Here is a 27,970-nt window from a genome sequence, read left to right as displayed (position 1 = left end):
AGGAAATAAATTTATGTGATCAATAATATTCTGTTTAGCAATTTCAGGACGTTTATTTGCAGGTAGGTGATGACGTCTTTTGTCAGATTGTATTATATTTCCTGAGTGCGTTTAGATAGAATTCTCCTTACAAAAGTTTCAGATATGTTTAAAGTTTTAAGAAAAAATTCTTGACATACTGAAATTTTTTTCTCTTCTTTAACTAAACTGTATATGACGGTGTTATGTCGCCTAGACACTTCTGCTTCAGTTTGTTTCGTTTTTTTCTTAATAATGTCTATCAATGAGCGGATATATTGACGCTGTTTTTCAATATCCCCAATATGCCAAAAAGCTCTATGAAGTTCATCTCTCGTTTCTGGATTAAAATTTTTACTACACTTTTTTGGGCATTTACTGCAGTCTTCCTCCTTCATTTTTTTCTCAGGCACCTTTTTACCACGAACAGAAATATAGGCTTCACCTTTTTGTCTACGTGTTGTTCTTTGATTTTTTTCCACATTATAGGATTAGCAACTCTTCTTCTTTTTCTTTGTTCCCCTGTAGTTAGAACTGCGTCGCAAGGTCAACATTTATAAGGGACGGTTAGTGCCAAAAGAACGTATCGCCCGTTGCGAGTTTACTTCACAATATTTATTTATGAACCCAAATAACGTAAGCGCTCTTACTTTACTATGGGAAAACAATAATGTTTTTTTGTACTTGCGCGTAATGCCATCTTCTTAAATATTGATAGTAGCTATTCCGTTTCTTTGGCACTAAATTTTTACACCTTAGACATATTTTTGGCTATCTTAACTCAATTTCACCAATTTTGTAGTTACGTCACTATGGCTCTAAGCCATCGATATGTTTGATTACTATATAAATTAAACATACGTGCAACAAAGTTGTAACTCATTTAAAAACCTTGTTGATCGTAAAGTATAAAGAAAGTAAATATTTAACATAGGGAATATCCAGTATTACAATACTGCCTTTTTCATGCTAAAATGCCTTAAAATGGCAAACGTAACTTAAAATACAACTTCTTATTAGCCAAACTATTGAGAATTTGACTGTCGTTTATATTGATGTGTGTGCAATTTTTTGCTGAATTCGCCTATGTTGAAATCTGAAAAAAGCTGTAACTTGAGTTACAACCTTTTTCGATGGGGGTATCGATATATAAATATCACCGGATTATAGCGTCCTGTGCCTTTCGGTTCCTATTTTACAGCCACGTCGATCTGTCCAATCTCCTGGTCGTAGATCTCTCTCAGACATTGCTTTATGGATTCCACTTATCCAGGTAGTTTTCGGTCTGACCCTTTTCATAGAATGAGGTAACTGCAAATTTTGTCAATTCCTGTTTATTGCGTAATTAACTTCTAAAATACTGTATACAGATGATACAAAAGCGACAGAACTGTAACTATGTGCTGAGCCACTACGGGTAGTTGCGTCGTTATTGAAATAAGCACCATTTTAGACCGTGTTTCAGATGAATAATGACGCAACTGTAAATAGGGTTGAAAATGGGGAGACTAAATTAAGATAATGAAATTCGGACCAATAGGGATGAAAATAAAAGCCGTTGCTGTAAGAATTAACGGTATACTAAATATTTAAAAATAGTTTTTTTGTATAGAAAAATTTTCAGATTAAGAATGACGCAACTTTATATAGGGCTGAAAATGGGGAGACTAGATAATTAAATCCGAACCAATTGGGATGAAACTAAAAGCCATCATTGTAAGAATAAACGCCATACCGTTGCTCCGGACGGTTACTCTTTATATAATCACTATTTTAAATATTTAAAAAATTTTAGATGAAGAATGACGCAACTGAAAAAAGGGTTGACAATGGGGGAATTAAATTAAGATAATGAAATTCGAACCAACAGGATAAAAATAAAAGATACCATTGTAAGAATAAACGCCATACCGATGCTCCTGGACGATTACTCCTCATTTTTTAATCCCTATTTAAAATATTTAAAAATCGTTTTTTTGCTCTCCTGAAAAATTTGGCTTTTTGCAGTTACGTCGTTCTTATTCCAGACCGGCGATATTTGTTTTCCTATTCATAATATCTCGTACTCGTTCCGTTCAGGGATGCCAGGTCTGGGGAATTTTTCCCAGAACTGGGGAAAATTGATAAACTTTGTGGACTGGGGAAAAACTTTTTTAAAATTACTAATATCTGGGGAATTCCAACTGGCTAAAATATGTTATTAAATTTAGTAAAAGATAGTTATTTTAGAAAGTCCAGTAATTATGTGAATATTAAATGTTTTACAACGACAAGATCGTGGTGACTGATTCCACATATAGGCCACTCTCAATACAGTTTGATGAATTGTGACTACCGCGAACAATGATATTCCCTGGGGTTCCCCAAACAAAACCCTTCTTTAACAGTTACGAGTATGCGCAGTAACGAAAAATGTGTAACTGCGCATAAATTTTCGTTATTGCGCATGCGCGTAACGATTTAAGAACGGTTTTGTATCGAGTTGGAAAAAACCTTATAAATCTGGGGAATTCTGTTGAAAATCTGGCAACTTTTAAAACACAATTTGGGGAAATAATTTTTTTGGGTCTGGCAACGCTGGTTCCGTTCATTCGTTATGTGTGAGACTCTAGAGATGCAGGTCGATCTTCGCCAGAAGTCCATTTCCGATGCTAGCAACTTCTGTTCTGTTCGCTTATTCAGTTGCCAGGTTTCGCATCCCTACAGTATCACGCTTTTAAAGATGCTATTATGTAGCTGTGTTTTCTTTTTTTATATGGTTTTTGACCAAAGTAGTAAGTTCAAAGCTCATATTACTTTTTTTCCTTTCAATTCTTTCCTCTATTTCGAATTCTTATTTGCGGCTGCTCTGAAAAGATCTACTGAGCCGCAACCAGTGGCGGCCGGTCAGGGTCGGCAGGGTCGGCAGTGCCGACCCACACATTTATTGATGTTATAGATTTTTTAATATTCAATTTAATCAGAGTTCATGTAATTTTTTGTATCTGTGAAATAGAAAAAATCTGTCAGATAATACAGACTAAATTTTATTCGTGGTTTTTAAAAGGATTCGACCAATCCGAGCGTTAAGTGATCCATGCGCATAAGAGACTTTTTAAAAAATGAATGATCCGAGCCATGCCATCCATCTGACTGTGCCGGCTAGCCGACCCTAGTTCATCCCTAGCGTGACGATTTACACGTAAAACTCAACGAAATAACAAGTCGATGAGCAAGCGAACATCCATTTCTGTCTGTAGGCAGATACGGCAGGCAACGGCAGGTACGGCACATAAATATCTGCCGAGGTTTCATTTCGAGGCATCGGCAGAAATTGTAAAAAATAATCACGCCGTTTTACGTCGTTGAATTGATATTGTAATTTTTTTAAGTTGTCAGGAATTATCATTTATTTATAGATATATAATATATAATATCGTATAATCGTTATATATGATATAATTATAGATAACTAATAAAATTGTTTAAGAACTATGATTTGGAATTTTCTAGTTTATTACTTTCTGATTCTAAGATATTTACGGCACGTCTAAAACAGTACAGAATGAACTAATAAAAAATATAATCAATTACAGCGAAACCTCGATAAGTCGGATTAATCGGGACTGCGGCCGATCCGGGTTATCGAAAATCCGGGTTAGCCGGAGAATGTGGTAAAAATTAATAAAATACATATAAATAATAAACAAATACACATTATAATTGCAAAAACATGAAATGCAGATGCACAGTACATCTAAATTACATACAGTTGTATACAGTATTGTTTATTTCTTGGTAAAAAACTTAGTCAAAGTAAAAAAATGTTTGTTTTGTCTGATGAAAATCGGTCCGGGTTATCCGGACTTCCAGGTTATCGGATGCCGACTTATCGGGGTTCCACTCTAGTTACATTCTGAATAACGTTATGGATCTGAGATTCAGAAAACAATTTACTTTTCGCTAGAAATAGATGAAACTTCTGATTATTATGTCATTCACAATAATTATCAATTGTTGTCCAATACGCGTTACGTGATAATGAGAGGTTTTTAGGTTTTACAGACGTGAGTAAAAGCAATAAGGCAGAATATTCTTTTGGTGTTTTAAATAACAAATTAAAATTTTTTGATATCAAAAATAAATTGGTAGGGCAAACTGGGGCAAACTTATGACGGCGCTGCCGTCAAGCTCTATTTACTCACTGTCATGGGAATAGAATGACTTTAGTTTTGCAGGATGCGTGTAAAAAAATTAAAGAATATCGTCTTTTCTTGCCAGTTTAGCTCGCCCGGACTACTGTTTTAGGACAATTTGTTTCGAAAAAAAAATGCAAACAGTTTGTCAGACGCGATCAAATTTGAAACCTCGGTTAGTTTTCACTGTAGTAGATTTTCGTGAGCAGCTTTTGGAAGTTTTTTAAATTTATTATCGAAGGCGACGATTTTGAAAGTTGTGATGTAATATCTCGATCCATGAAGCAATCGGTTTGAGAACTTTCTTAAACTCTTTTAATAGTCTTTTAAATATTTTTAAGAAAGTGTTTGCCCAAACCGATTTGATATTCATTATTGTTCGAAATCAGTCAACTGACATTATTTATTCCAAAGATAGAATAAGAAAACTGGTGCAAAATCTCAGAGATTTTCGTAATGATAGTAGTTTTCAATATATACGCAGTGACGTTTTGGGTTCGCCTGATATTTCCGAACCACCCAAAAAAGACACAGGCATGATACATATCTCGAAAAACGAGTATATTTTGAAATTTTGGATACCTACTATGTATTATGCAAATAGATACTCATTTGTCGAATTTTGAAGATTTGCAAATTTTTTACCTCTTTGACGATTCAAAATTTAAAAGTTAAATTCGCCAAAGAATTGTTAAGATATTTATTATTACAAATTTTTTAAAAATTACGCTGATCCAAATATTTTCAGAAAGTTGGATAAGTTACAAAATATGTGTTATTTTATATAGTAAGTACCTACTGCAATTCATTACAACAAACTGATCATCTTATTACCACCAACTTCTGCTTTAAATGAACAGGATTTCTCTTGTCTCAAAAGAATCAAAACATATGGTCGAAACACCATGAAACAAGAGAGAATGTCAAGTAAACCAAACAAAAAAATCTCCTATGATGATTTAAGCCTTTTAATTAGATGGTATACCTATATGAGGAGACAAAAAGACCTTGCCGACCCTGTCTCTAAGACCACGAGCCGCCACTGGCCGCAACTATACCCAGTCTCTTAGGTTCTATAACGAGGAAATTCTTCGTCTTTCTATGGATATTTTACCCTTAATTTTACCTTGCATTATGAGTCTTAGGACCGGTACTTTCTGCAACTTTCTGTCCCGACTAAACCCCGGTTAGCGGAAATTTACATGACAAAATTCCTCTAACCTGAGTTTAATCGGCACATAAAGTTGTAGAAAGTACCGGCCCTTAAAATCTCGTATTTCGCACCTCTGCTAATGTAGTTTAGATATTCCAGCTTTCTTGTTTTGATGTTCTTTATGACCTCGCAATCCTTTTGTAGCATTCTTAACACTCCTGCATTTGTAACTAGTTGGATACATGCTATTTTCAAAATCCTTCTATAGCACCACAGGTAAAATGCTTCCAACTTCTTTATATTATCCACCTTTAGTATCCAGTGTTCCATTCCATACAACAAAGTCGAGAATACCTAGCATCTTGAGGCATTCTCAGCTCCAGAGGAAGGTCTCGATTAAGAAATATTTTTTTCGTATTTATAAATACTTATCTTGCAATTTCAATACGTGTAGATACTGATTTCTCTACCGTGGTTGTTCAACATTTTCCTGTTTATTGATTTACCCTGTTTTTCCTCTGATACGGCTTCCTTAAAAATAGTTTTGCTGTACAGATTGAATAACAATGGGGACATCACGCAGCCCCGTCTAACATCTCTTTTGATTTCTAGTTTCTGTTTCGACATTTTCGATTCTAACCTTTGCTTTCTGATTCCAGGACAGAGTGACAATATCCCGTAATATCTAGACAAAATATGTCGACTGTCCACATCATTTTCTTTAAACAGTTCTACGAATTTCTGATGTCGTGCTCTATCAAAAGCCTTTTGATAATCTATAAAACAGGCATAAAGATCCTGGTTCATATCTAGTTGTCTTTGCGCGAGAAGGTTAAAAGCGAATAGATCCTCCCTTTCCTAGTCCATTTTTGTACAAACTCAAATTGGCTACAAAATATTAGAAAAGAAATCAAGACGGTAGAAGAACTGTGCTATCAAATAAAAGACTGTAGGTATACATAATGCAGTACAAGAGGCCATATAGGGTATCAAGAAAATGTGCGAAACCAAGATCCGGAGTGGTGGTGACAAGAAATATAAGAGTTGGTAGATACCAAAAAGAAAGCCTATCGAATATGGCTACAAACACAAAATTTAGAATACTGGACAACATACAATTACTGGAATAGAGAAGTTAAGAAAACTGTGCCCTAAAGAAAAAACGAGACGTGGAGTGGAACAAATAATGATAAACAGTGGACTAATACGTTGTACTGACGCAAGAGTATACATTTTCTTAACTTTTCCTGTCTCTTTTCTGTTGTAAGTATATTCTATTTTTTTCATATTCCTAATCTAAATACCTAATCAATCACTTTGGCCCTCACAAAATAATGGGGCCATAAATTTAGTGGCTGACGCCACAGCCCTAAACTTACGAGACAGTGGTGAGCACGTATGTTTCCACTGCTTGCTCTAAAGTCTACCCGTGTTGAGCTGCCCCCCCCCCCCCCCACTTGCAAAAATCAAAAAAAAATAGCCCTGATTTATGAGCTATTTATGAGCTCTCATATTCCGCAAACTAAAAATTTTGAGCTCGTTCCACTGAGCAGGAATTTGATACTTTAGTGGGGGGGGGGGGGCTGAGTACTACGTAAAAATAGGAATATGGAATCGGTTTTTGCGGCAGAATTATGAGCTATTTATGAGCTCTTGAAATTATATAGTTACGATTTTTGAGCTCATCCCCTTCACCCCCCAAACAACCCTTTAATTGATTTAACTTAAGAAAAAATGCTGAGAAAACTTAAAATATATCGTATTGCGGATATAATTCCTATAGCTTCTATACTCTAAGAATAAACTATTAAATCACGTGCATTTCGATTATTGAGCTAAAACCCCTTCGCAAGAAAACCACCCTATCTTCCCGGCTTAAGGGAAAGTTGTACTTAAAATGCATTAAACTAATTATTTGGCGACTATAAATCATTGAATAATTTATAAGCTTCCAAATTACGCGCATTTGGATCAGTAAATTGCAATTTATTTTGTATAGTGCAATCACTGCAGGTAAAAATCAACGATTACCTTCAATTTCGGTGAACCTTCATCGATTTTCACGAAAATTGGTCAGTGGTTAGAGGATACGTCAAGAAACAAAGGTGACATGGTACAACCTTGCGCCTTTACTCTGAGGGTGGATACCGCCCCTTTTCGGGGGTGAAAATTATGTTATTAAAAATAACTGCACAAATCAATAAAAGAACACATTAAAAGCAAAATTTATTATATAAAGTTAATAAAATAAGTCAATACTTTTTAAGTTATTAAAGATCAAAGATTTTAATTATTAGTGAAAAAAAATGCATGTTATGAAGCGGTTTTTCGTAAATCACTGAAAAACTGTAAGTTTTTACAAAAAATTTAGTAGTAGTTTAATTCGTATAGCCTATATTATAAAAATATACTCTTAAATCACGCGCCTTTCGATTATTGAGCTACAACCCCTTCGCAAGAAAACCATCCCATATTCCCGGCTTGAGAGTTGTACTTAAAATAATTTAAATTAATTATTTGGCAACTAAATATCGTTTAATAATTTATGAGCTCGCAAAATATACGCATCTCAATTATTTATTTGTCATTTTCTTTCTATGGTGCAGACACTGAAGGTAAAAATCAACTATGACCTTCGATTTCAGTAAATCTCCATTCATTTTCATGAAAATTGGTGAGCGGATTTTGATGCTATCAACTTTTTCTGGAGCTCATTTTTGATAGGTATTTCTAAGTACTTTGACAAGTATTTAGTACCTAAGTGTTATAAAATGCATCTCTTTCCCGTTATTTAAGCTTGAATCCTTAGATTTGAACAGTCACAGAAAAAAATATACATTTAATTATCAATAGCTTACTTTAAATTAACATTAAAGGGTTTTTCAAGTAAGTAATTTATTATATTTTTTATTAGCTTCAATTTTAGTGATGAACACTTTTTTGTAAAAACTTACAGTTAATGAGTTATTTATGAAAAATCGCTTTAAAGCATGCATTTTCTTTCACAAAAATTAAAATATTTGATCTTTAATAACTCAAAAAGTATTGATTTATTTTAATCACAATATATAACAAATTTTGCTTACAATTTGTCCCTCTTTCGATTTGTGGGGTTATTTTTAATAAAGTAATTTTCACCCCCGAGAAGGGGTGACATATACCCCAGGTTAAAACCCACAGTTTTTATTGTTAATTCGTGAAAATTAATGGAGATATACCGAAATCGAAGGTCATAGTTGATTTTTACCTTCAGTGACTGCACTATAGAAAGAAAATGGCAATTCAATAATTGAGATGCGTATATTTTGCAAGCTCAGAAATTATTAAACGATATGTAGTCGCCAAATAATTAATTTAAATTATTTTAAGTACAACTCTCTCTTAAGCCGGGAATATAATAATAATAATAATATTTATTCATCCTTTAAGATATACAATGTATAGGACATGTCATTAGTTTTACAAACAATAAAATTAATACATTTATAAATTTTATAAACACTTTAAGGTAGATAGAATTGATAACATTTAGGTAATATTTCTGTCCGAAACAAACTCTTCCACAGTATAATAACATTTGGTAAGCAATAACCCTAATAACACAAAACATTCCATGAATGTTCCTAGAATGTACACACAGGACATTGAAAACATTCCTGGAATGTCCCCAAATGCACACGAATGTCCCTGGAAAGTACCAGGAAAGTGCTGTGTCAGCATTTTAAATATTCTTAGAATGTTCTGTTGGAACATTCCATGAATGTCTACGAATGTTCTTTGGACATTCACAGTCTATTTTTTAGACTGAATGTCTTGTTGGAACATTCCATGAATGTTCTTTGGACATTCACAGTATATTTTTAGACTGAATGTCTTGTTAGAACATTCCATGAATGTCTACGAACGTTCTTTGAACATTCACAGTATATTTTTTAGACATTCACTGAAATATATCGTCAGTAATGTGACAATACCTCCTATATGTTTTTTCATGAGGTTTGCAGGAGACGAAAAACATTTTTTAAGGTCACTTTCTGGTTTCGTACGTATTCTGACTTTTTTTGTAGTAAATAGATAGTTGAATTTACTGCAAAACAAGTCAAAAAATATATGAAAACAGGAGGTGGCCGAAACAAGTTTTTAGTCTATCTTACAAATCTCTTGAAAAAAACAGATAGGAGGTACTGTCACATCACTGACGATATATGGCCATACCAAATAATACATCCTTTGATATGTACTTAAGTACCTTAACCATTGTTTAATTAATAAGACCACTGTCGATGGAATAATTCATATTTATTACTAATATGTTATTCAATACATTTTACATTCAGTTTTTCTATAACTACTGTCTTTGCCCCGTTGTTCTCTGCCCTACCTGTCAGTCCGCATGGAACATCACCGCAGAACAGTAAGTGCCAGATGGCCATCTCTCTCAGAGCTACCAACTCACTTTAAGCTGTGTTTACACTTAAAACATCCCAACTTATCACCCTCACCCTTAATTTATATCTACCTAAATATGATTAATATGATTATGTAAAACCTAACTGAACAATTTTTTTTTTTTTTTTTGACTTACTCTAGAATGAAATCATTGTATTTCTTTGGCATATTTGTAACGCGTCTGCTTCTACCTGTTTGAGACATATTATCAGATGGATAATTAACAATAATGTTTTGTTCATTATCTGACCTGTAAACTGTATCAGTTGATGATCTGTTGCCAGTGTCTGAAGAAGTAGCCATGTCCAGCAAAACTGGCTCACCTTGGGTTTCCATCGTTAACTTCTCCAAATTTGATTCAGATTGTGTTATACTCTCACCTACCGGATGTACTACGTTTGGTAGTTTTATATATTGAAAGTCATTGTTACTGTCAAGTTCATTTTCCCTGTTGTTTGCAAACTCAGTGCTACACCTGCCTACCTGATTCGTATGACGCTTCCATACCTGACCACTATCTAATCTGCAATAATAAGTTTTCTTACCTACTTTATTTATTATTTTAGCTGCCACCCACAACTTTCGGTTTGTTTCCCTATAGTCTCTTACCATAACCCTTTCTCCTATTTCAAAACATCTTTTCTCCTTTATAGAAATATTTTGCTGTTCTTTACTGGGCTTTTCGGCCATCATTGATATTCTTGTTCGCAATGATCTATTATATACAAGTTCAGCTGGTGACTTTTCTGTTACTGGGTGTTTTGTGTTGCGATATGTTAGTAAATATCTTGATATTAATGTAGACAGTGGAATACCAGAGTTTCTTGGATCATCTAGGGCTGTTTTCAGCTTCATTTTAAATGTCCTGACATACCGTTCTGCAGCTCCGTTGCTGGATGGATGGTAAGGTGCCCCTGTTAAATGCTTAATCCCATTTTTCTTAAAGAATATTTCCATGGTTTTGTCAACTAGTTGAGGTCCATTGTCACTCACACATAACCTTGGTAGTCCCATTCTGGCAAAAACTTCCCTTAGTTTTTCTTGCGTTTCTGCTGCTGTCGCCCTACTCATAGGAAATACCTCTACCCATTTGCTGTAAGCATCCACCAATATTAAGCACAACTTGCTTTTTAATTGCAAAAAATCTATATGCACTCTGTCAAATACTTTGTCCACTTCAGGCCACGGTGAAAACTCTGATGGAGGGTTGTCTCTATTCTTTAAACATGGACCACAACTTTTTACCCTATGCTCTATGTCGGAATCTATTTTAGGCCAGTAAACATATGATCTCGCTAATGACTTGCACCTGACTATTCCAAAATGTCCTGCATGGAGCTCATCGAGGATTTGTGGTCTTAGACTTGATGGTACCACAATACGATGTCCCCACATTATTATGTGCTCATCTAAATACAACTCTTGTCGTTTATGGTAAAATGGCATTATTTCATCACTTAAATGTTTGGGCCATCTTTCCGTTTTAATATACATCTTTATTGCCCTTAAAATGCCATCTTTGTCTGTTTCTTCTCTAAGTACTTTGTTGTTAATTGGCCAGTATTCTATAGACTCCGTGAAATGAATATATGTCATTCCTTCCGCTGGTTCCTCTACTGTTCCCGTAACCTGCACTGGTGACCTTGATAAATAATCAGCTACAGGATTGTTTATTCCCTTGATATGTTCAATACTGTAGTCAAACGATGACAAAAATAAAGCCCACCTTTGTATCCTGTTTGCGGACATTTTAGGGATGCTCCTGTGTTCTCCAAATAATGCAACTAGCGCTTTTTGATCTGTCCTTAATTTAAACTTATTACAGCAGAGGTACTGGTAAAATTTATTTATGGTAAAATGAACTGCTAAAGCCTCTTTTTCAACTGTAGAATATTTTTTTTCTGCTGGCATGAGAGTTCTTGACACACATGCTACTGTTCTCTCCTCTCCCTCTTTAACTTGGCTTAACATGCCTGAAATACCCTTGTCACTTGCATCTGTTGTTACTATTATTGGAAGGTCAGGGTCAAAATAAACTAAACAATTATCTGATGCTATTATATCTTTTATAATATTGAATGCCCTTTCACATTCTTTTGACCAGAAAAACTTTACATTACCTTTTAAAAGCTTGTATATTGGTTCTAAGATCTGGGCAGCCCGAGGTATAAATTTATGGTAATAATTTACTAGCCCTGTAAAAGCTCTAACTTCTGTTATATTTTCTGGTTTAGGTGCATTTATTATTGCAGCAATTTTACTATCTGTTTTCTTAAGGCCTTCTTTTGATATTTTGTACCCCAAGTATTCAACTTCCTCTTTAAAAAATACACATTTTTCTTTACAAACTGTCAGCCCAGCCTTTTCAAGTTTGCTAAGAACTTCCCTCAAGTTAGTCATATGTTCTTCTGCTGTTTCCCCCGTTACTATTATATCATCTAAAAAGTTTGTTACATTTTTCATGCCCTTAAAGAGATTTTCAATTTCTCGTTGAAATATACTACTTGCTGATTTTATTCCGAATGGTAATCTTTTAACTGCGTACAAACCCCTGTGAGTGTTCCACGCTAACAACTTACTTGATTCAATATTTAAGGAGAACTGCATATAAGCTAGTTGTAAATCAATTTTTGAAAAACGTTGACCTTTTTTTAGTTTATTCCATAATTCATCAATTTTTGGAAGTGGATATTTCACATCTTCTAAATGTTTATTTATTGTTGTTTTGTAATCCCCACATATTCGTATTTTCCCATTTGATTTTTGAACAAAGACTAAAGGTGTTCCCCAATCTGAATTGTCTATTAATTCTATTACTCCCTCTTTCTCTAACCTATCTAACTCTAACTCTACCTCTTTCGCATAGGCTAAAGGAACAGCTCTGTGCTTGCAAAAAACTGGTTTAGCATTTTCCACAACTTTAATTGAAATTTCCTTATGATTAAAGTTTCCTAACTTACTAGTAAATACGTTTGAAAAACTGTTTATTAGATCTAGAATTTTACTATTACTTACAATTTGATTCATCATTTCAAGCCTAATATTGAAGGCCTTTATCCAGTCTCTCCCTAGAATATTTGCAGAACCTTTTTGAACAACGTATAGCTTTACTGGTATTTTCTTGCTTTTATAGCCCATATCTATTATAAAATATCCCTCTGGTGAAAAGACACTACCTTCATAACTTTTTAGCAACAGATCATCACTGGTTAGCCTAAAATGAGAAAAATTATTTATATATGTTTCTTTTGTGATTGCACTTATACCAGCGCCACTATCAATGATCATCTCATATATTTTCCCTTCAATCTTTACCTGGATTTTAAAGGGATTGTCTACCTTGCCTTGTACATGGCACAGATCAACAATTCTTGATTCTATGCTGTCTAATGTATAAATGTCCTCTTCCGCCTCACTATCTATAAAATTAACACTATTTTTATGTGCCAAACAGACCCTAGCCAAGTGCCCAATTTTTTTACATATATTACAAATGTAATCTTTATATTTACAACTATTTTTGTGTTTATTTCCACATATCTTACATTTTGACATCTGATTGACACTTGAATTTACATTGACGTTTGAGCTGCCATGCATTGTCCCCCTTGTCCCATGTTGCCAACCTCCATCCTGTCCCTGCCGACGAACTCGAGAACTCGACGATGACGAAGCTTGCTGATGATCTATCACGTGAACATTTACAGTTGACCTCGAGCTTGTTTTTGAAGCCATAATAGCATTTTCTGTCTTCATTGCCAAACTCACCATCTGCTCCATCGTCGCCTTTTCATCCTCTTCGCATAATCTGTCGAGAATTTTACTAGGACACATACCACTCACGAACTTATTTAGCAGCACTTTGGTTAGATCTGCCCCAAACTTGCAAGTAACTGCAGCACTTCTTATCCTAGCATACCAGTCCGCTATTTTTTCCTCAGTTTCTTGCCGCAGGTCAAAAAATGTACATCTCTCTCTCCATGTACTCACTTGACCTCCGTAATGGGTAGCTAATAACTGTGATAATTCTGCAAATGTTTTGGTTTTGGGAGCTTCTGGAAAACATAGATCTCTCAACAAGGTGTATGTGGGTGCACTTACCGAACTGATTAGGATCGCCACTTTAATAGCTTCCTCTTCAACCCCATTTGCCACAAAATGTTGTTCCAATCTTTCTTCGTAAATATTCCACGGTTGTAAATCTGGAATAAATTCTTCGAACTTTTTGTTCGCCATCTTGATTCACTAACAAAGGTACCGGACATCGGTTTACATAAAACAATTAGTATTTACTTCGTTACCACTTTTATCCTCGTCGCCATTGATATGTACTTAAGTACCTTAACCATTGTTAAATTAATAAGACCACTGTCGATGGAATAATTCATATTTATTACTAATATGTTATTCAATACATTTTACATTCAGTTTTTCTATAACTACTGTCTTTGCCCCGTTGTTCTCTGCCCTACCTGTCAGTCCGCATGGAACATCACCGCAGAACAGTAAGTGCCAGATGGCCATCTCTCTCAGAGCTACCAACTCACTTTAAGCTGTGTTTACACTTAAAACATCCCAACTTATCATCCTTGATAAATATAAACATTTTTATTGCAAAAAATCTTTACATACATTTTTTAATGTAATTTGCTGACATTCCTAAATATTATAAAAAAATGTGTCACATTTGCTTTGTAAACCTTTCTTTTGCTTTTCGTAGCCACATATTCCGTTTCCTTTCTGGTTTTTTGTAGACCACTTCTCTCAGCTGATTCTAAAAGAAAATAAAATAAAAGGTAATTTTTCTATCCTTTACAATTAACAATCAGAAGAAATATTATTTACAGGTAATAATATGCATAAATAATAATAATAAAAAAATAAATATTAAATGATATTTAAATAATATTTAATAAATAAAATAATAATAATGAACATTTTGTATTTTGACAACGACATCCGATGTGGAAGTAGAACTTAATAAAATTATTTTTTCAAGTAAATTGTGGCTTATTTCCCCATTAGAATAATTAATTACAAAAAAGCCACAAAGAAATAGATTTTTCACAAACAAATAAGTATTTAGTATTCATTATATTTATTGTTTTTATTATTTACTTTAATGTCCTACTGGTATATTATTTGACAAATAATGACATTTCGAAGTCTGTTAAGTACGATATAACGCCCTTGGGCATTAAATTTAAATAACGACTTAGATACTGTCAAGTTGACAAATATCAACCTAAGTAAAACTATGGTTACCACAATTACGTTACTACTGTTACTGGTAAATGTACTTATTTAAAAACTAATCAATTCAAAATTCATTCAAATTTTTCGCATATAAAGAATAATTTAGTCGGGCATTAAACGTTGAAGGCACCACAGGTATTATAATAATAACGCTTTCGGTCAACGTATATCCCTATAATACCCTTGGTACCTTAATAACTGTAACATAAGATTATACCTTAATTCTTGTTTTCGATTTCTGATGTTTTTATTTATTTACATTGAATATTAATCTGTTTTGTTGTATAATCTACTTCGCAATAATTATGTGATATATTTGACTTAAAATGAATTCAAAAATTTTTTATAGTTGGGCAACAATGTCAACTTAGATCTCCGATGTAGATAATGAATTACAACAGTATCTATATTGTACGGACTGTATTATTAATTAGGTTATGCATATACCTGTGTGACATAAGCTATTGGAACAGCACAGTCTCTCAAACGAACAGATGAAAGTGAAGTTCTCTCAATATCTTTTTCTAAAAAGTGTTTTGAACATACTCCTCTATTAACAAATCTGATCTATACTTCATGTCTTCTTCGCAGGATCTTCTGGAAAGCTAAAAATACAAAATATATGCATTACTAAGCATTATTAACAAATTTTAGTTTTAAATAAAAAATATGATTAATGAACTCACAAAATTATTATAAAACAGCTTAGAAATTGTTTATTAGTATAGTCGGTTCCCCAAACTCAGACACAACTGGCTAGTGATTTTAGTAGGTAATTTTTTTTGTTTTTGGCCAATTTTGCCAAAATTACAGTAATTAGTACTGAGACTGAGTTTAGCAAATCGACTAATATTCTGTGTATTCATTAGTTGGTAATACTGCATATTATAGTGTGTGGTCTACCATCCTATTTATAAACGCATACACTAGCAAAAACGCAAAAAGAATTATTTTAGTTTTACAAATCCTTTTGTTATTACCTATCTCTATTTACTATTTTAGTTAGGAATAAGCGAAGTTTGTGGCTTATTCACAATTATTATTAAAATAATAAATGGATATGACCAATTATTAACTTATAAAATAAAATAATAATTCTTCTGATTTATGCCTTTTATTCACTTTGTTATATCTACGTTACTTAAAAGATTTTTTATGAATAGTATTATTAGGGTATTAATAGTATTAATTTATTTTCTGAAATACAGGGCATGCTTTCGTTTACATATTTGCATACTAACCTTTTAATAGGGCTTTTCATTCACAGTCATTTGTTTTGAGCTTCTGTCATAATTGAAACGTTATTCCTGCAGATTTTTTTATCTACATTTGTTTCTGCTACTCCAACTGCGTTAAAAACAGGACACCATTTTATGCACTATGTTAATAATACTATTAAAGCTATTATAAAAGTATCCGAATTAAAAAAATATTCTTAAAAAGCACAAATAATACAAACAACTAAAAACAATCCACGGCAAGGCAAGGTCGCCAAGATGAAGATGCCAAGATGGCCGAAGCGAGGTCGTTGGTTGGTCGTTTTTAGTCACGTGATGCCCTCTCAAGCGCCATGCACAAAAATATATGCACGGCGAATTTGAAAATGAACGCAAAAGAAATAAATATAAATGCCTCTCTTGGGTTTTGCATAAGTTATAAGTATTTTTTTTATTAACAAAATCGCATTCCAAATTGAATATTCGCGAACAATAATTTTTATTACATTTGTATGTTTATAATCTTGGGAAACTCTTTAAATTTGACATATTATTGCACTGTAGGCCTAAAATGTCACTTAGTTTGTCTGGTATGTTATAAGTAATGTTGTATCTCTTACACGTATGTATTATTTCGCAACTTAAAATATAGGAACATTGGTAGTATGTTCACAGAATGTCTTATGGTAACATTCCAGGAATAATTTAAACAGATGTTCACCGAATGTTCCCTAAATGTCCAGGACATTCAAATATTGATAGAACTTTGGTAGTACATTCCTGGAATGTTGTGTGTTGTTAGGGAAGCTTTTAATGGATTTCTTAAATAAATATTTATTCATTGTTCTATATTTTTTTGGTAAAACGTTAAACAATCTAATGCTCATATACTTTACTGACATTTCAAATTTACTCGATCTATGACCAGGTACCCTCAGCAAGTCGCCACCTCGTGTCGAATAATTGTGGAAACTAGAATTTCTGTCATACATATGAATATTATCAACAGCATATAGTAACATTCTGAAGATATAAATACATGGAAAACTTAAAATATTATTCTTAATAAATATGGGCTTACAGCTCTCAAGAGGTCTAATTCCAAACATTTTTCGTATTATACGTTTTTGTGTTATAAATATTCTGTCACTGTTGACTGCATTCCCCATAAAACTATGTTGTAACAAAGTCTACTATAAACAAGGCTATAGTATACATTTAACAGCGCAGAGATGGGCATAATATTTTTAATACGGGATAATGCATAGTACGACTTATTAAGGGACTTACTGAGCATGTCTATGTGAACTGACCATTTTAATTTTGAGTCGAGATGGATACCTAAAATTTTTGTATGATTTGAGGAATCCAGTAGTACATTGTTAAAACTTAGATGTAGTACAGGATTTACAGAATTTAAGTTATTAAAATATATTACTTTTGTTTTGTCTACATTTAAAATTAGGTTATTAGATCGACACCAGTCATTAAACCGAGCTAAAAAACTATTGCAAGTAGATGCCAATTTCTCATAGGTCTGTGCTGAGACCACACTAGAAGTATCATCTGCAAATAACGTCAGGTCCAAAATATCAAACTGGTTAGATGCATCGTTAATAAACAACAAAAAAATCAGGGGTCCTAATACAGAGCCCTGTGGAACCCCCAGATTAATAAAACGTTCCTCCGAAATAGCTTCATTGATTTTAACAGAAATTATCCTATCTGATAGATAATTGATTAGCCAATCTAAAAATATGCCTCTAAAACCAATATTATACAGTTTATTGCTAACAAAACGACTATCAAGACAATCAAAGGCACGGGTTAGATCAAAAAAGAGACCTGCCACATATTCACCTGCATCCAAAGATCTGTAGACCCTTTCACAAAATCTGCAGGCAGCAGACTGAGTAGATCTACCGGTACGGAAGCCATGTTGACAATCACTTACAATTTTAAATCTACCCAAAAACTCAGACATACGGTTATACACAATTCTCTCAAATACTTTGGAAAGTACACACAATAAGGAAATAGGTCTATAATTTGAAATGTCTTCCGGATCGTCTTTTTTGTAAATAGGAATAACGATTGCTATTTTTAGAATACTTGGAAAGACTGCTTTACCTATTGATAAATTTATCAAATATGCAATGTGGTTTATTATATCAGATGACATAGCCTTTAATACTCGTATCGAGATAGAATCAAGTCCAGTGCTTTTTTTATTTTTTAAATTATTGATCACATTCATTACCTCGTTACCAACAACAGGTCTAAAGAAGAAACTGTTTTTAAGAATAGTAGAAGATGTGCAACTATTAGATCGAGAATTCCCAAAATGATTTGACAGTTTCTCTTCGGTTACTGTAGCAAAATAATCACAAAAAACTTCAGACAACTGCTTAGAATCAGTACAACTTTCACCATCTATATTTAATGCTATGTTTTTTTGAATAGATTTCCTGCCAGTTTCCTTGTTAACAAGATTCCATACAGTTTTATTTTTATTACTTGAATTATTTATCAATTGATCATGGAATTTTAATTTAGATTTTTGTAATAGTTCCGCGTGGTCTTTCTTAATTTTGTTATAATTTGCAAGAGAATTGGCATCTTTTAGTTCTCTATTAAGCCAGTAAGCATTTTTTAAATGAACACTAGACTGTTTAACTTCCGGAGTAATCCATTTTTTATTGCAAGTCTGCTTACTGATATTATACCGTTTTACTGAACAGCAATAATCTAATACATATATTAAACTACTTATAAAATTTTCAAAGGATTTATCAACATTATCGGTTAAATAAATATCGTCAAAGTCAGTTACAGATAGCACAGAAGAAATTTGTTTAAGGTTGTTGTCAGACAAGTCTCTAAAATATTTATAATTAGGCTGGTCATTGGATTTAGTACAGCTACTATTAATGTCTACTACAAATTCCAAACTGATTGCTCTATGGTCACTTAAATGCGCTTCAAAAACATTAGAATTGCATTGAAGTATGTTAGCTGTATTGGTTATAATATAGTCAATCTTACTGATAGAAGTTTGGTTCAAACAATTTGTCGCTACCCTTGTGGGAACCATAGAGGTTATGCTAAGATTGTAGCTCATTAGAACATCGTTAAAAAGAATTTTAAATAAACTATTTTCTAAATAATCAATGTTTAAGTCACCACAAATAAAAATATCGTCAACATAACTATTACAGAGTTCAATCGTATAGGAAAACTGCTTCAAAAACAAATAAAAGTCTCCACTGGGAGGCCTGTAGATACTGATGACTGCAACTTTTCTTTCACAAAACATTATTTTTACCGCACTGCACTCATAATGCATCTCCACAGCAAACTGGTACACATTGATGATCCGATATTCATACCCACATTTCACATACAGAACTGATCCGCCATGCTCATGGATAGGTCGACAATAACTGGTTACAAGATCGTAACCCGGAGTTACCATTAGAGATATTTCATCTTGCTTACACCAGTGCTCCGCAATACTGACGACAATGGGATTTTCTTGGTCAAGCAGAATTTCCAACCTCTCAAGTTTGTTTCTAATAGACGCTGTATTTAACTGTATAATTTTAAAAATTGCCGTATGTTTTGTTTCATTGTCGATAGATACTTCTACTCGATTTGCTCTTTCTTTTTCCTCAATTGAAAAAAATTTCGTATACAGGCTTTGTTTGGCCAAATCGAGGCATCCAACGCCTTATTGTAGTTTGCTTTCGAGATGGGATGGTTTTCTCGCGAAGGGGTTGTAGCTCTATAATCGAAAGGCGCGTGATTTAAGAGTATATTCTTAGAATATAGGCTATACGAATTAAGCTACTATTAACTTTTTTGTAAAAACTTAAAGTTTTTCAGTGATTTACGAAAAACCGCTTCAAAACATGCATTTTTTTCACGAATAATTAAAATTTTTATCTTTAATAACTTAAAAAGTATTGACTTATTTTAATAACTTTATATAATAAATTTTGCTTATAATTTGTTCTTTTATAGATTTGTGCAGTTATTTCTTATAAAATAATTTTCACCCCGGAGAAGGGGCGGTATCCACCCTCAGGGTAAAGGTGCAAAGTGGTACCATGTCACCTTTGTTTCTTGAGGTATCCTCTAACCACTGACCAATTTTCGTGAAAATCGATGAAGGTTCACCGAAATTGAAGGTAATCGTTGATTTTTACTTTCAGTGACTGCACTGTACAAAATAAATTGCAATTTACTGATTTAAATGTGCGTAATTTGGAAGCTTATAAATTATTCAATGATATATAGTCGCCAAATAATTAGTTTAATGCATTTTAAGTACAACTTTCTCTTAAGCCGGGAAGATAGGGTGGTTTTCTTGCGAAGGGGTTGTAGCTCAATAATCGAAATGCACGTGATTTAATAGTTTATTCTTAGAGTATATAAGCTATAGGAATTATATCCGCAATACGATATATTTTAAGTTTTCTCAGCATTTTTTCTTAAGTTAAATCAATTAAAGGGTTGTTTGGGGGTAAAGGGGATGAGCTCAAAAATCGTAACTATATAATTTCAAGAGCTTATAAATAGCTCATAATTTTGCCGCAAAAACCGATTCAATATTACTATTTTTAAGTAGTGGGGGGGCTGACTCATCCCCTCCCCCACTAAAGTATCAAATTCCTGGTCAGTGGAACGAACTCAAAATTTTTAGTTTGCGGAATATGAGAGCTCATAAATAGCTCATAAATCAGAGCTATTTGTTTTTTGATTTTTGTAAGTGGGGGGGGGGCAGCTCAACACGGGTCTAAAGTCTAACTTTTGCTTATAATATTACATAATAATGATGTAGTTCGTGCACAGAATATATAACCACATATTTATTTATTCTGTGGTTCGTGCAATTGTCACATACCGATTGATAAATGACGACGCCAGTTTTGTACAACCAATTATACACATTACAATATTTTGATTTTGGCTTACACCATAGCCACCTTTACTTTACTTTGGGAGAGATTAAATGTCCAGCAAACGACGGCAATGTTGCCAGATTCCTTTTAGCGGGAATTTTAAAATTTTATAGCAGTTTGGTTTTAAATTTGACAGTTCTGTTTTGTCAAGTCAAAAATCTTAACCTTACTTTTACAAGTGATTAGGATTATTATTTTATTTACATATAAATTGAAACAATAAATGGGCCATGTTAAACAAAAAGCAACCAACCCTCAATTTGTAAATTAAGAGAAAATTAACTTTTTATGTTTTTCTAAATATTTAATTTTCCGTCGTATTTTTTTAAACGATAACTTCACTAATCAATAGTTTAATTTTAGAGCAATTTTATCATAGTAGTATCAAAATTATCCTAATGAATTTTTACAAAAAAAATAGCCATATTGAGGGTTGGTTTCTTTTTGCTGTTGGAAATATATCTAATAAAATGCAATTTGCAAAATCCAACCAACCCACATAATCCATGAATAAAACCGAATAATTTCAGTCAACTCAGTAATACCATACAGTGGAATTTCTACTATTAAACATAATATCAATACAAATAAAAAATATGCGATAATCAGTCAAAACAACAAACCATAATATTTAAAAAGTAAGATAAACATAGCCTTAATCCTAAAACTTACCATTTTCTGCAATTTCGCGAGCCGCTTTAATTATTTTAGCAGTTCTTGATTTAAACATATTTTTCGCATTAAAGATTCAAAGATTTCTTCATAATATAATAGATATAACACAACAAATATTTTAATATTTAAGCACGAACTAATATTGGTCAGTACCTACACGTAAAAACAAAAAGATGCAACATTCCAGGAACCGTAATCGGCATAACAATATCAACCCACTTGGCTGGTACTTTTCGACAGTGCAATGTAATAATATGTTCAGTCCAGTGATACACACAAACAATCCAAGTGGGTTGGTTGTCTTATGCGAAATCTTAAGGGAACTATTATTAAACAGAAATAATTTGGAGTAGTATTTTTCATGGTTTAATATTTAGAATGGCTTGGTTGCTCTTTACACAATGTAGAAGACACATTTTTAAATCGATATGTGACATTATCTTGTTTTCCTCAAAAATGTGGGTTGGTTGCTTTTTGCATAACAAGGCCCAAATATTGTGCTGTGTCATAATTTCAAACTCATTATGTTGCAGTCTTTTCCAGTTGATAAAATTGCAATTCAAAAACTTTTAGGTAGGTAGGTGTAACTTCCACATTACATATTATTTATTTTTTAAGTATTAAGGTTGATGTTGATATCAAAAATTTAGATTTCAAAGATAGTTTTATGTAGGTAGATACTAATAGAATAATACTAGATAATAGATTAGATACAAAGTAAGCTGTAAGTAGTATAACTGCCCATGTAATCACCTGTTATGTTTTTAGATTTGCACTAGATTGGCACAGAAAGAGAACAGTACAAGAACATGAAACATCTTATTATGAATGTATATGTAAGTGATCCTCAAAAAATTATTTTACAAAACAAGATAGAGAAAGAGCTTTAAAATCCCAAGGATCCTGCAAAATGTTTATTTGGTGTACTAGTCGAATAATAGTATCTAAAAATATTGAAACTATTTTAAAACATATTACGGACACGAGGATGATATAGAGCACTTACATAAATACCAAAATCAGGTAAATATCTCTTCAAAGTTTATTTTGAGACTTTCTTCAAAAATGTAAGTAAAATATTTGCATATCGACGGCGGAAAGGTAGGACTTCGTAACTGAAAAAATTTTATAACATGAGTTAATTCAGTTTTCGCTTTAGAATAAGTGTATCGGCAGCTATTAAACAGCGATTACAGCTGGGAAAGTTTCCGGAAGGCTTCTAGAAGGCTTTCCCAGCTCTAAAAGCTGTTTAATAGGTGCTGATGCACTTATTATAAATCGAAAACCGAAGTAACTCATTTTATACAAATTTTTCAGTTATGAGGTCCTGCCTTTCCGCCGTCGATATACACAATATAATTTAAAACAAGAATGTTACCACTAAACCACTTTTTTAAATATTACTCATGAATATTTACTACATTTTACAATTTCAAACTAGTGTGTTTGATTCTCCTATACCTATATTTTACTTTTTTAGTAAACTTCAGACTGTTCAGGATAGCATAATAGCATAGGAGGCGAATTAAAAAGAATTAATTTACTTACAAGTAAAGATATCACAAACATTAAACTATCTTATGGCATTGATTTGAAAGATGGGTATATGTACAATGATGATGCAACCAGTGTTTATTTTTGGGTTGAATGCTTACAGACTCATGTCCAATATTATTTTACAAACAACAGGGCATACTAATGGATATTCATTCTGAATTTAACATTTATGATTTTTGTCTTATTTTCCTTAATACTGTGCCAAAAGGAAATGTTAATTAAGTGTGGTAAATCCTTTATCGCAATCGATGGAACTCATAGGCTCAATTCCTATGACTTTGAACTTATGACAGTATTAGTAAAAGATGAATTTGGGAATGGATTTTGTACTGCTTTCTTATTTTCAAATAGAAAAAATACTTACTTTAATTTACCGATTTTTTAAATACATGTCTGTGTTGGTATTATATGTATAGTCAAATGTTTTCATATCAGGCATAAGCGACACCTTTTACAATGCCTCGTCAAATGTAATGGGTATTGCTCCTAATAGACTGTTAAGTGCCTGGCACATAGATAGGGCATGGTAAGTAAATCTTAATAAAATATCTGATTCTGAAAAAAATCCTATTATGTATACAAGATGTATTAATGATGGTTTAGAGAGTATTAATAGCTTTTTGGGTAGACTTCTAAGTGATGCAGATACATACAATTTTAGTAAGTATTTCCAGTAGAACTAGTGCAATAACATCCAACAATGGGCCTATTGTTATAGGAAGGGGTTGTGGAATTAATACCAATATGACCATTCAAAATTTTCATAAAATTTTGGATAAAAGGGTATCCATTAGTTGTTATCAGTTAAGTTTGAAACTTCGCACTTATGGAGAGCTATACCATAATATATAATATATATATCTCATAATATTACATCTCATATTGTTCACTACAGTAGTAATGAGTGAGCCTGCATACACAGAAACATAATAATATATTATAGTTCGTGTATGCAGGCTCACTCATTACAATAGTGAGCAATATGAGATATAACATATTATAGTATAAGTCTCTGTGCATGACCAGATTAACATGTTTGGTGCCCATCTCGAACAAGCTCCACTTGGCTGGTACCACATACTTAAATCATTTATTTAGTTACACAGTACTACTCACATAACTTATGTGTCGTCAGTACCTTCCGTAAAACCTTCGTGATGCTACCCATACGTCATGGCCACTGAATGTGTTAAAGCTTGTTAATGTAGGAGAGTTATACTAAAATATATATCTTATATTATATTGCCTTAAATAGAAAAAATATCTTATTTAAATTGTATCCATGTAAGTTTTGATTTAATGAAATAAACCTTTTAATCAAAAAAGTGTTGTTTACTTGTGTACACCCAGCAATATCCTGATCATAGATAAATAATATAGTATTACCGGATCCTGATATATGCAGACGCCAATAGGGCTTTTCATCGATTGTCATTTGTTTCGAGCTTCTGTCATGAGTCACATAATATTAATGTATCTACGTCATACGTCTTTGGTTTGTATCATTGGTATATAGCATATACCAATAACGTATGACGTAAATATATTAATATTATGAGACACATGACAGAAGCTCGAAACAAATGACTGTGAATGAAATGCCCTATTGAATAGGGCTTTTCATCGATTGTCATTTGTTTCGAGCTTCGTTCAAGTGTCACATAATATTAATATATCTACGTCATACGTCTTTGGTTTGTATCATTGGCAATGTCAATAACATATGACATAGATATATTAATATTAGACGACACATGACAGAAGCTCGAAATAAATGACTAAGTGAAAAGCCCTATATCATGTAAATACAAGTCATAAAGATGTCTTTCTACGGTTAAAATTTCACAGCCTAAAGACATCATTTATGTAACTTCTTAAGCCGTCACAAAATGACTGCAATAAGAAAATAGAATTTATTAACTCGCCTCGCCCCCAGGCAAAGTGAAGGTGCTAGGCCACTAAGAATGTTTTTTTCAATTTTTTTATTTTGTGGCTTTAGCGCTTAGCTATTTAGCCAGATACATGATGAGAATTAATACTATTATAATGCATATTAAAACTAATTCAAATTACTAGTAATTTTATTAATATTCTGAATAATTATGTAACCACTTGATACTGCAATAAAAAGTGTCCATCTATACTATCCCAACACATTTTAACCTTTGAAATCGTAAATTTCCATTCCCATTAAAAAAATAATTTGTACTGTATAAGTATATTTCTTTTGAGCTTCATTTTTTTTTTCAAAATACTGCAACATGAGTTTTAAATTATGACACAGTACAATACTTGTTTCAATATTTACATGTAAATAAAATAATCCTAATTACTTGTAAAAGTAAGGTTATAAATTTAAGAATACAGAACTCTCTTAAAACCAAAGTGGCATTAGACTAATTTTAAAATTCCCGCTAAAAGGAAAAAGGTAAATCTGGCAACAGTGCCGTCGTTTGCTGGACATTTAATCCATAGAGTTATATATTAGCATAGAGAGAGCCTTCACTATGCGCGTCCTGACGACAAGATCTCTTCGACTGGTTTGCGCTATCTCTTTCTAACACATCGTACCGAGAAACTAAGATGACATTAAGGTGTGAGTATAGGCACGGAAGAGGAGGACAACTGTCTCAGCTTAATATGCGTAAGAGTGAAACAGCACTAATCCAAAGAAAAAAGATGGTGTCGTCACTTCGCTTTGAATGACACTCTCTCTATGTCAATATATACCTCTATGATTTAATCTCTCCCCTTTACGTTAAGTAAAGGTGGCTATGCTTCACTCTTCACTCACACTCATCCATAGAGGTATGTATATATTAACATAGAGGGAGGAGGGAGCCTACCTTCCGCGCTTCCTGACGACAAGATCTCAGGGACCACTGGTTTGCTGCCTGCATCTCCTTCTAACACATTGTATCGAGAATCTATAATGACATTCAGTGTGAATATAGGCACAGCATAGAAAGCACAGCATAATAAACAAAACGTTTTCTATGCTGTGATATAGGCACGGAAGAGGAGGACAACTGTAGCAGCTTTACTATGCGTAAGAGTGAAACAGCACTAATCCAAATAAAAAAGATGGTGTCGTCACTTCGCTCTGAATGACACTCTCTCTATTATGCTAATATTTAACTCTATGCACCAAATAAAATACCAAACGTCAGACCGCGTATTTTAAATTTAAGAAATATTTTCCAAAAATTTAATATTTCTAAACTAGACATTACGCTTTCGAGGTGTGAACAGTTTCTGTTTTGCAGCAGTTAAAGTTTGCCACTAGTTTAGGGTCTTAACCTAGCTAACAACCGCCGGTGTTGTTGCTTAAGTGTTTGCATATAGGTAAGTTGAGCATTTTTGCTTATATTTTTTTTTAAGCGGCTTTCTTTTATGCTATTTTGCTTGCTCTTTTTATTTCTTTTTGCTTTCTAGTTATTAATACTTCATTGACTGGTTTTGTCTTACAATGAGTGAGGAAAAGGGGGGCTCAGTCCCCCCTTATCCTGATACTTCTTCTCCGGCTAAAATTGCAATGACTAATAATTCCGAAAAAAATCAAAATCAGACTTCCGACAATAATTCTCAGGATGAAAAAAAGGTTAATACATACTCCGAAAAAGATCATGGACCTTTTGTAGTATATCTTGAATCTACAAATATACCGAATATAAAAATTGGCACATTCAATACAATTAAAATAGCTCGAGATATATTCAACCTCAAACTTAATGACGTTAAAAAAATAGATAGTAAAGGACTCAATAGAGTTTCAGTTGAATTTGCCAATTTTCACTCGGCTAATATGCTACTTAAGAACACTCAACTTCTAAATCAGGGATACAAGATATATATACCTTTTAACTTCGTAACCTGCAAAGGTATCGTCAGACAAATTGATACAGATATTGATGAAAAAGAACTTCTTCGGTGTTGCGATACAGGAAATGACATTGAAATTTTACATATAAAAAGATTAAATAGAAGAGTAATTAAAGATGGAGTAACTTCTTATGAACCCACAGGTACGACACTATTTACATTTCGAGGCGTTCTTATGCCCAAAACTGTGTTTTTTATGGCATACCAAGACTAGTGGACACATATATTGCCCCAGTGAAACAATGCTATAACTGTCTTAGATTTGGCCACACAAAAACAAACTGTAAAGGGAAAGAAAGATGTTTTAATTGCGGGGAAAACAAACATGAAGACGTATGCATGACAAAATGTTTTTACTGCAAGGACTCTCACAAATCTATTGACAAGAGCTGCCCAGAATATACAAGGCAAAAGAATATTAAAGAACTGATGGCGTATGAAAATTTGACATTTTTTGAGGCAAGTGAAGCCATTCCAAAATCATACATATCAAATAAAAAATTTATTTATAACCCGAGAGATTTTCCAAATTTTAAAAATAACAGCAGGCCATTAGAAAATACTCCAAGTACCAGTACAAATAATTCTAACACCATAGAACCATCGCAACGAAGAACAAACAAT

General features: G+C 33.0%; 1 protein-coding gene and 1 long non-coding RNA gene across 2 annotated transcripts; one reads left to right on the top strand and one right to left on the bottom strand.

Moving 5' to 3' along the window:
- Positions 1 to 9,628: 9,628 nt before the first annotated feature.
- LOC126882473 (uncharacterized protein K02A2.6-like) lies at positions 9,629 to 14,031 on the bottom strand. The gene is made up of 3 exons (XM_050647438.1): positions 13,564 to 14,031; positions 13,341 to 13,513; positions 9,629 to 13,009 (listed from the first exon to the last, which is right to left on the bottom strand). The coding sequence occupies exons 1-3, from the start codon at positions 14,029 to 14,031 to the stop codon at positions 9,928 to 9,930; spliced, it is 3,723 nt and encodes a 1,240-aa protein (XP_050503395.1). The 3' UTR covers positions 9,629 to 9,927.
- Positions 14,032 to 22,423: 8,392 nt separating this feature from the next.
- LOC126882808 (uncharacterized) lies at positions 22,424 to 24,817 on the top strand. Its single transcript, XR_007697402.1, has 3 exons — positions 22,424 to 22,480; positions 22,676 to 24,348; positions 24,421 to 24,817. It is a non-coding gene; the product is annotated as an uncharacterized LOC126882808 (long non-coding RNA).
- Positions 24,818 to 27,970: the final 3,153 nt, after the last annotated feature.

Source organism: Diabrotica virgifera, chromosome 3, assembly GCF_917563875.1.
Source record: "Diabrotica virgifera virgifera chromosome 3, PGI_DIABVI_V3a".
Lineage (NCBI taxonomy): Eukaryota > Metazoa > Arthropoda > Insecta > Coleoptera > Chrysomelidae > Diabrotica > Diabrotica virgifera.
This window is presented reverse-complemented; position numbering and strand designations above follow the sequence as displayed.

Bases quoted from the DNA above. Each gene is read 5' to 3' on its own strand.
- LOC126882473 (XM_050647438.1), bottom strand. From the start codon at position 14,031: ATGGCGAACAAAAAGTTCGAAGAATTTATTCCAGATTTACAACCGTGG. The intron at 13,514-13,563 runs GTGAGTTTGGCA...TTCAAAAACAAG, and splicing joins AGGCGACGATGGAGCAGATG to CTCGAGGTCAACTGTAAATG. The intron at 13,010-13,340 runs GTAAGATATGTG...TTCTCATTTTAG, and splicing joins TGTCAATCAGATGTCAAAAT to GCTAACCAGTGATGATCTGT.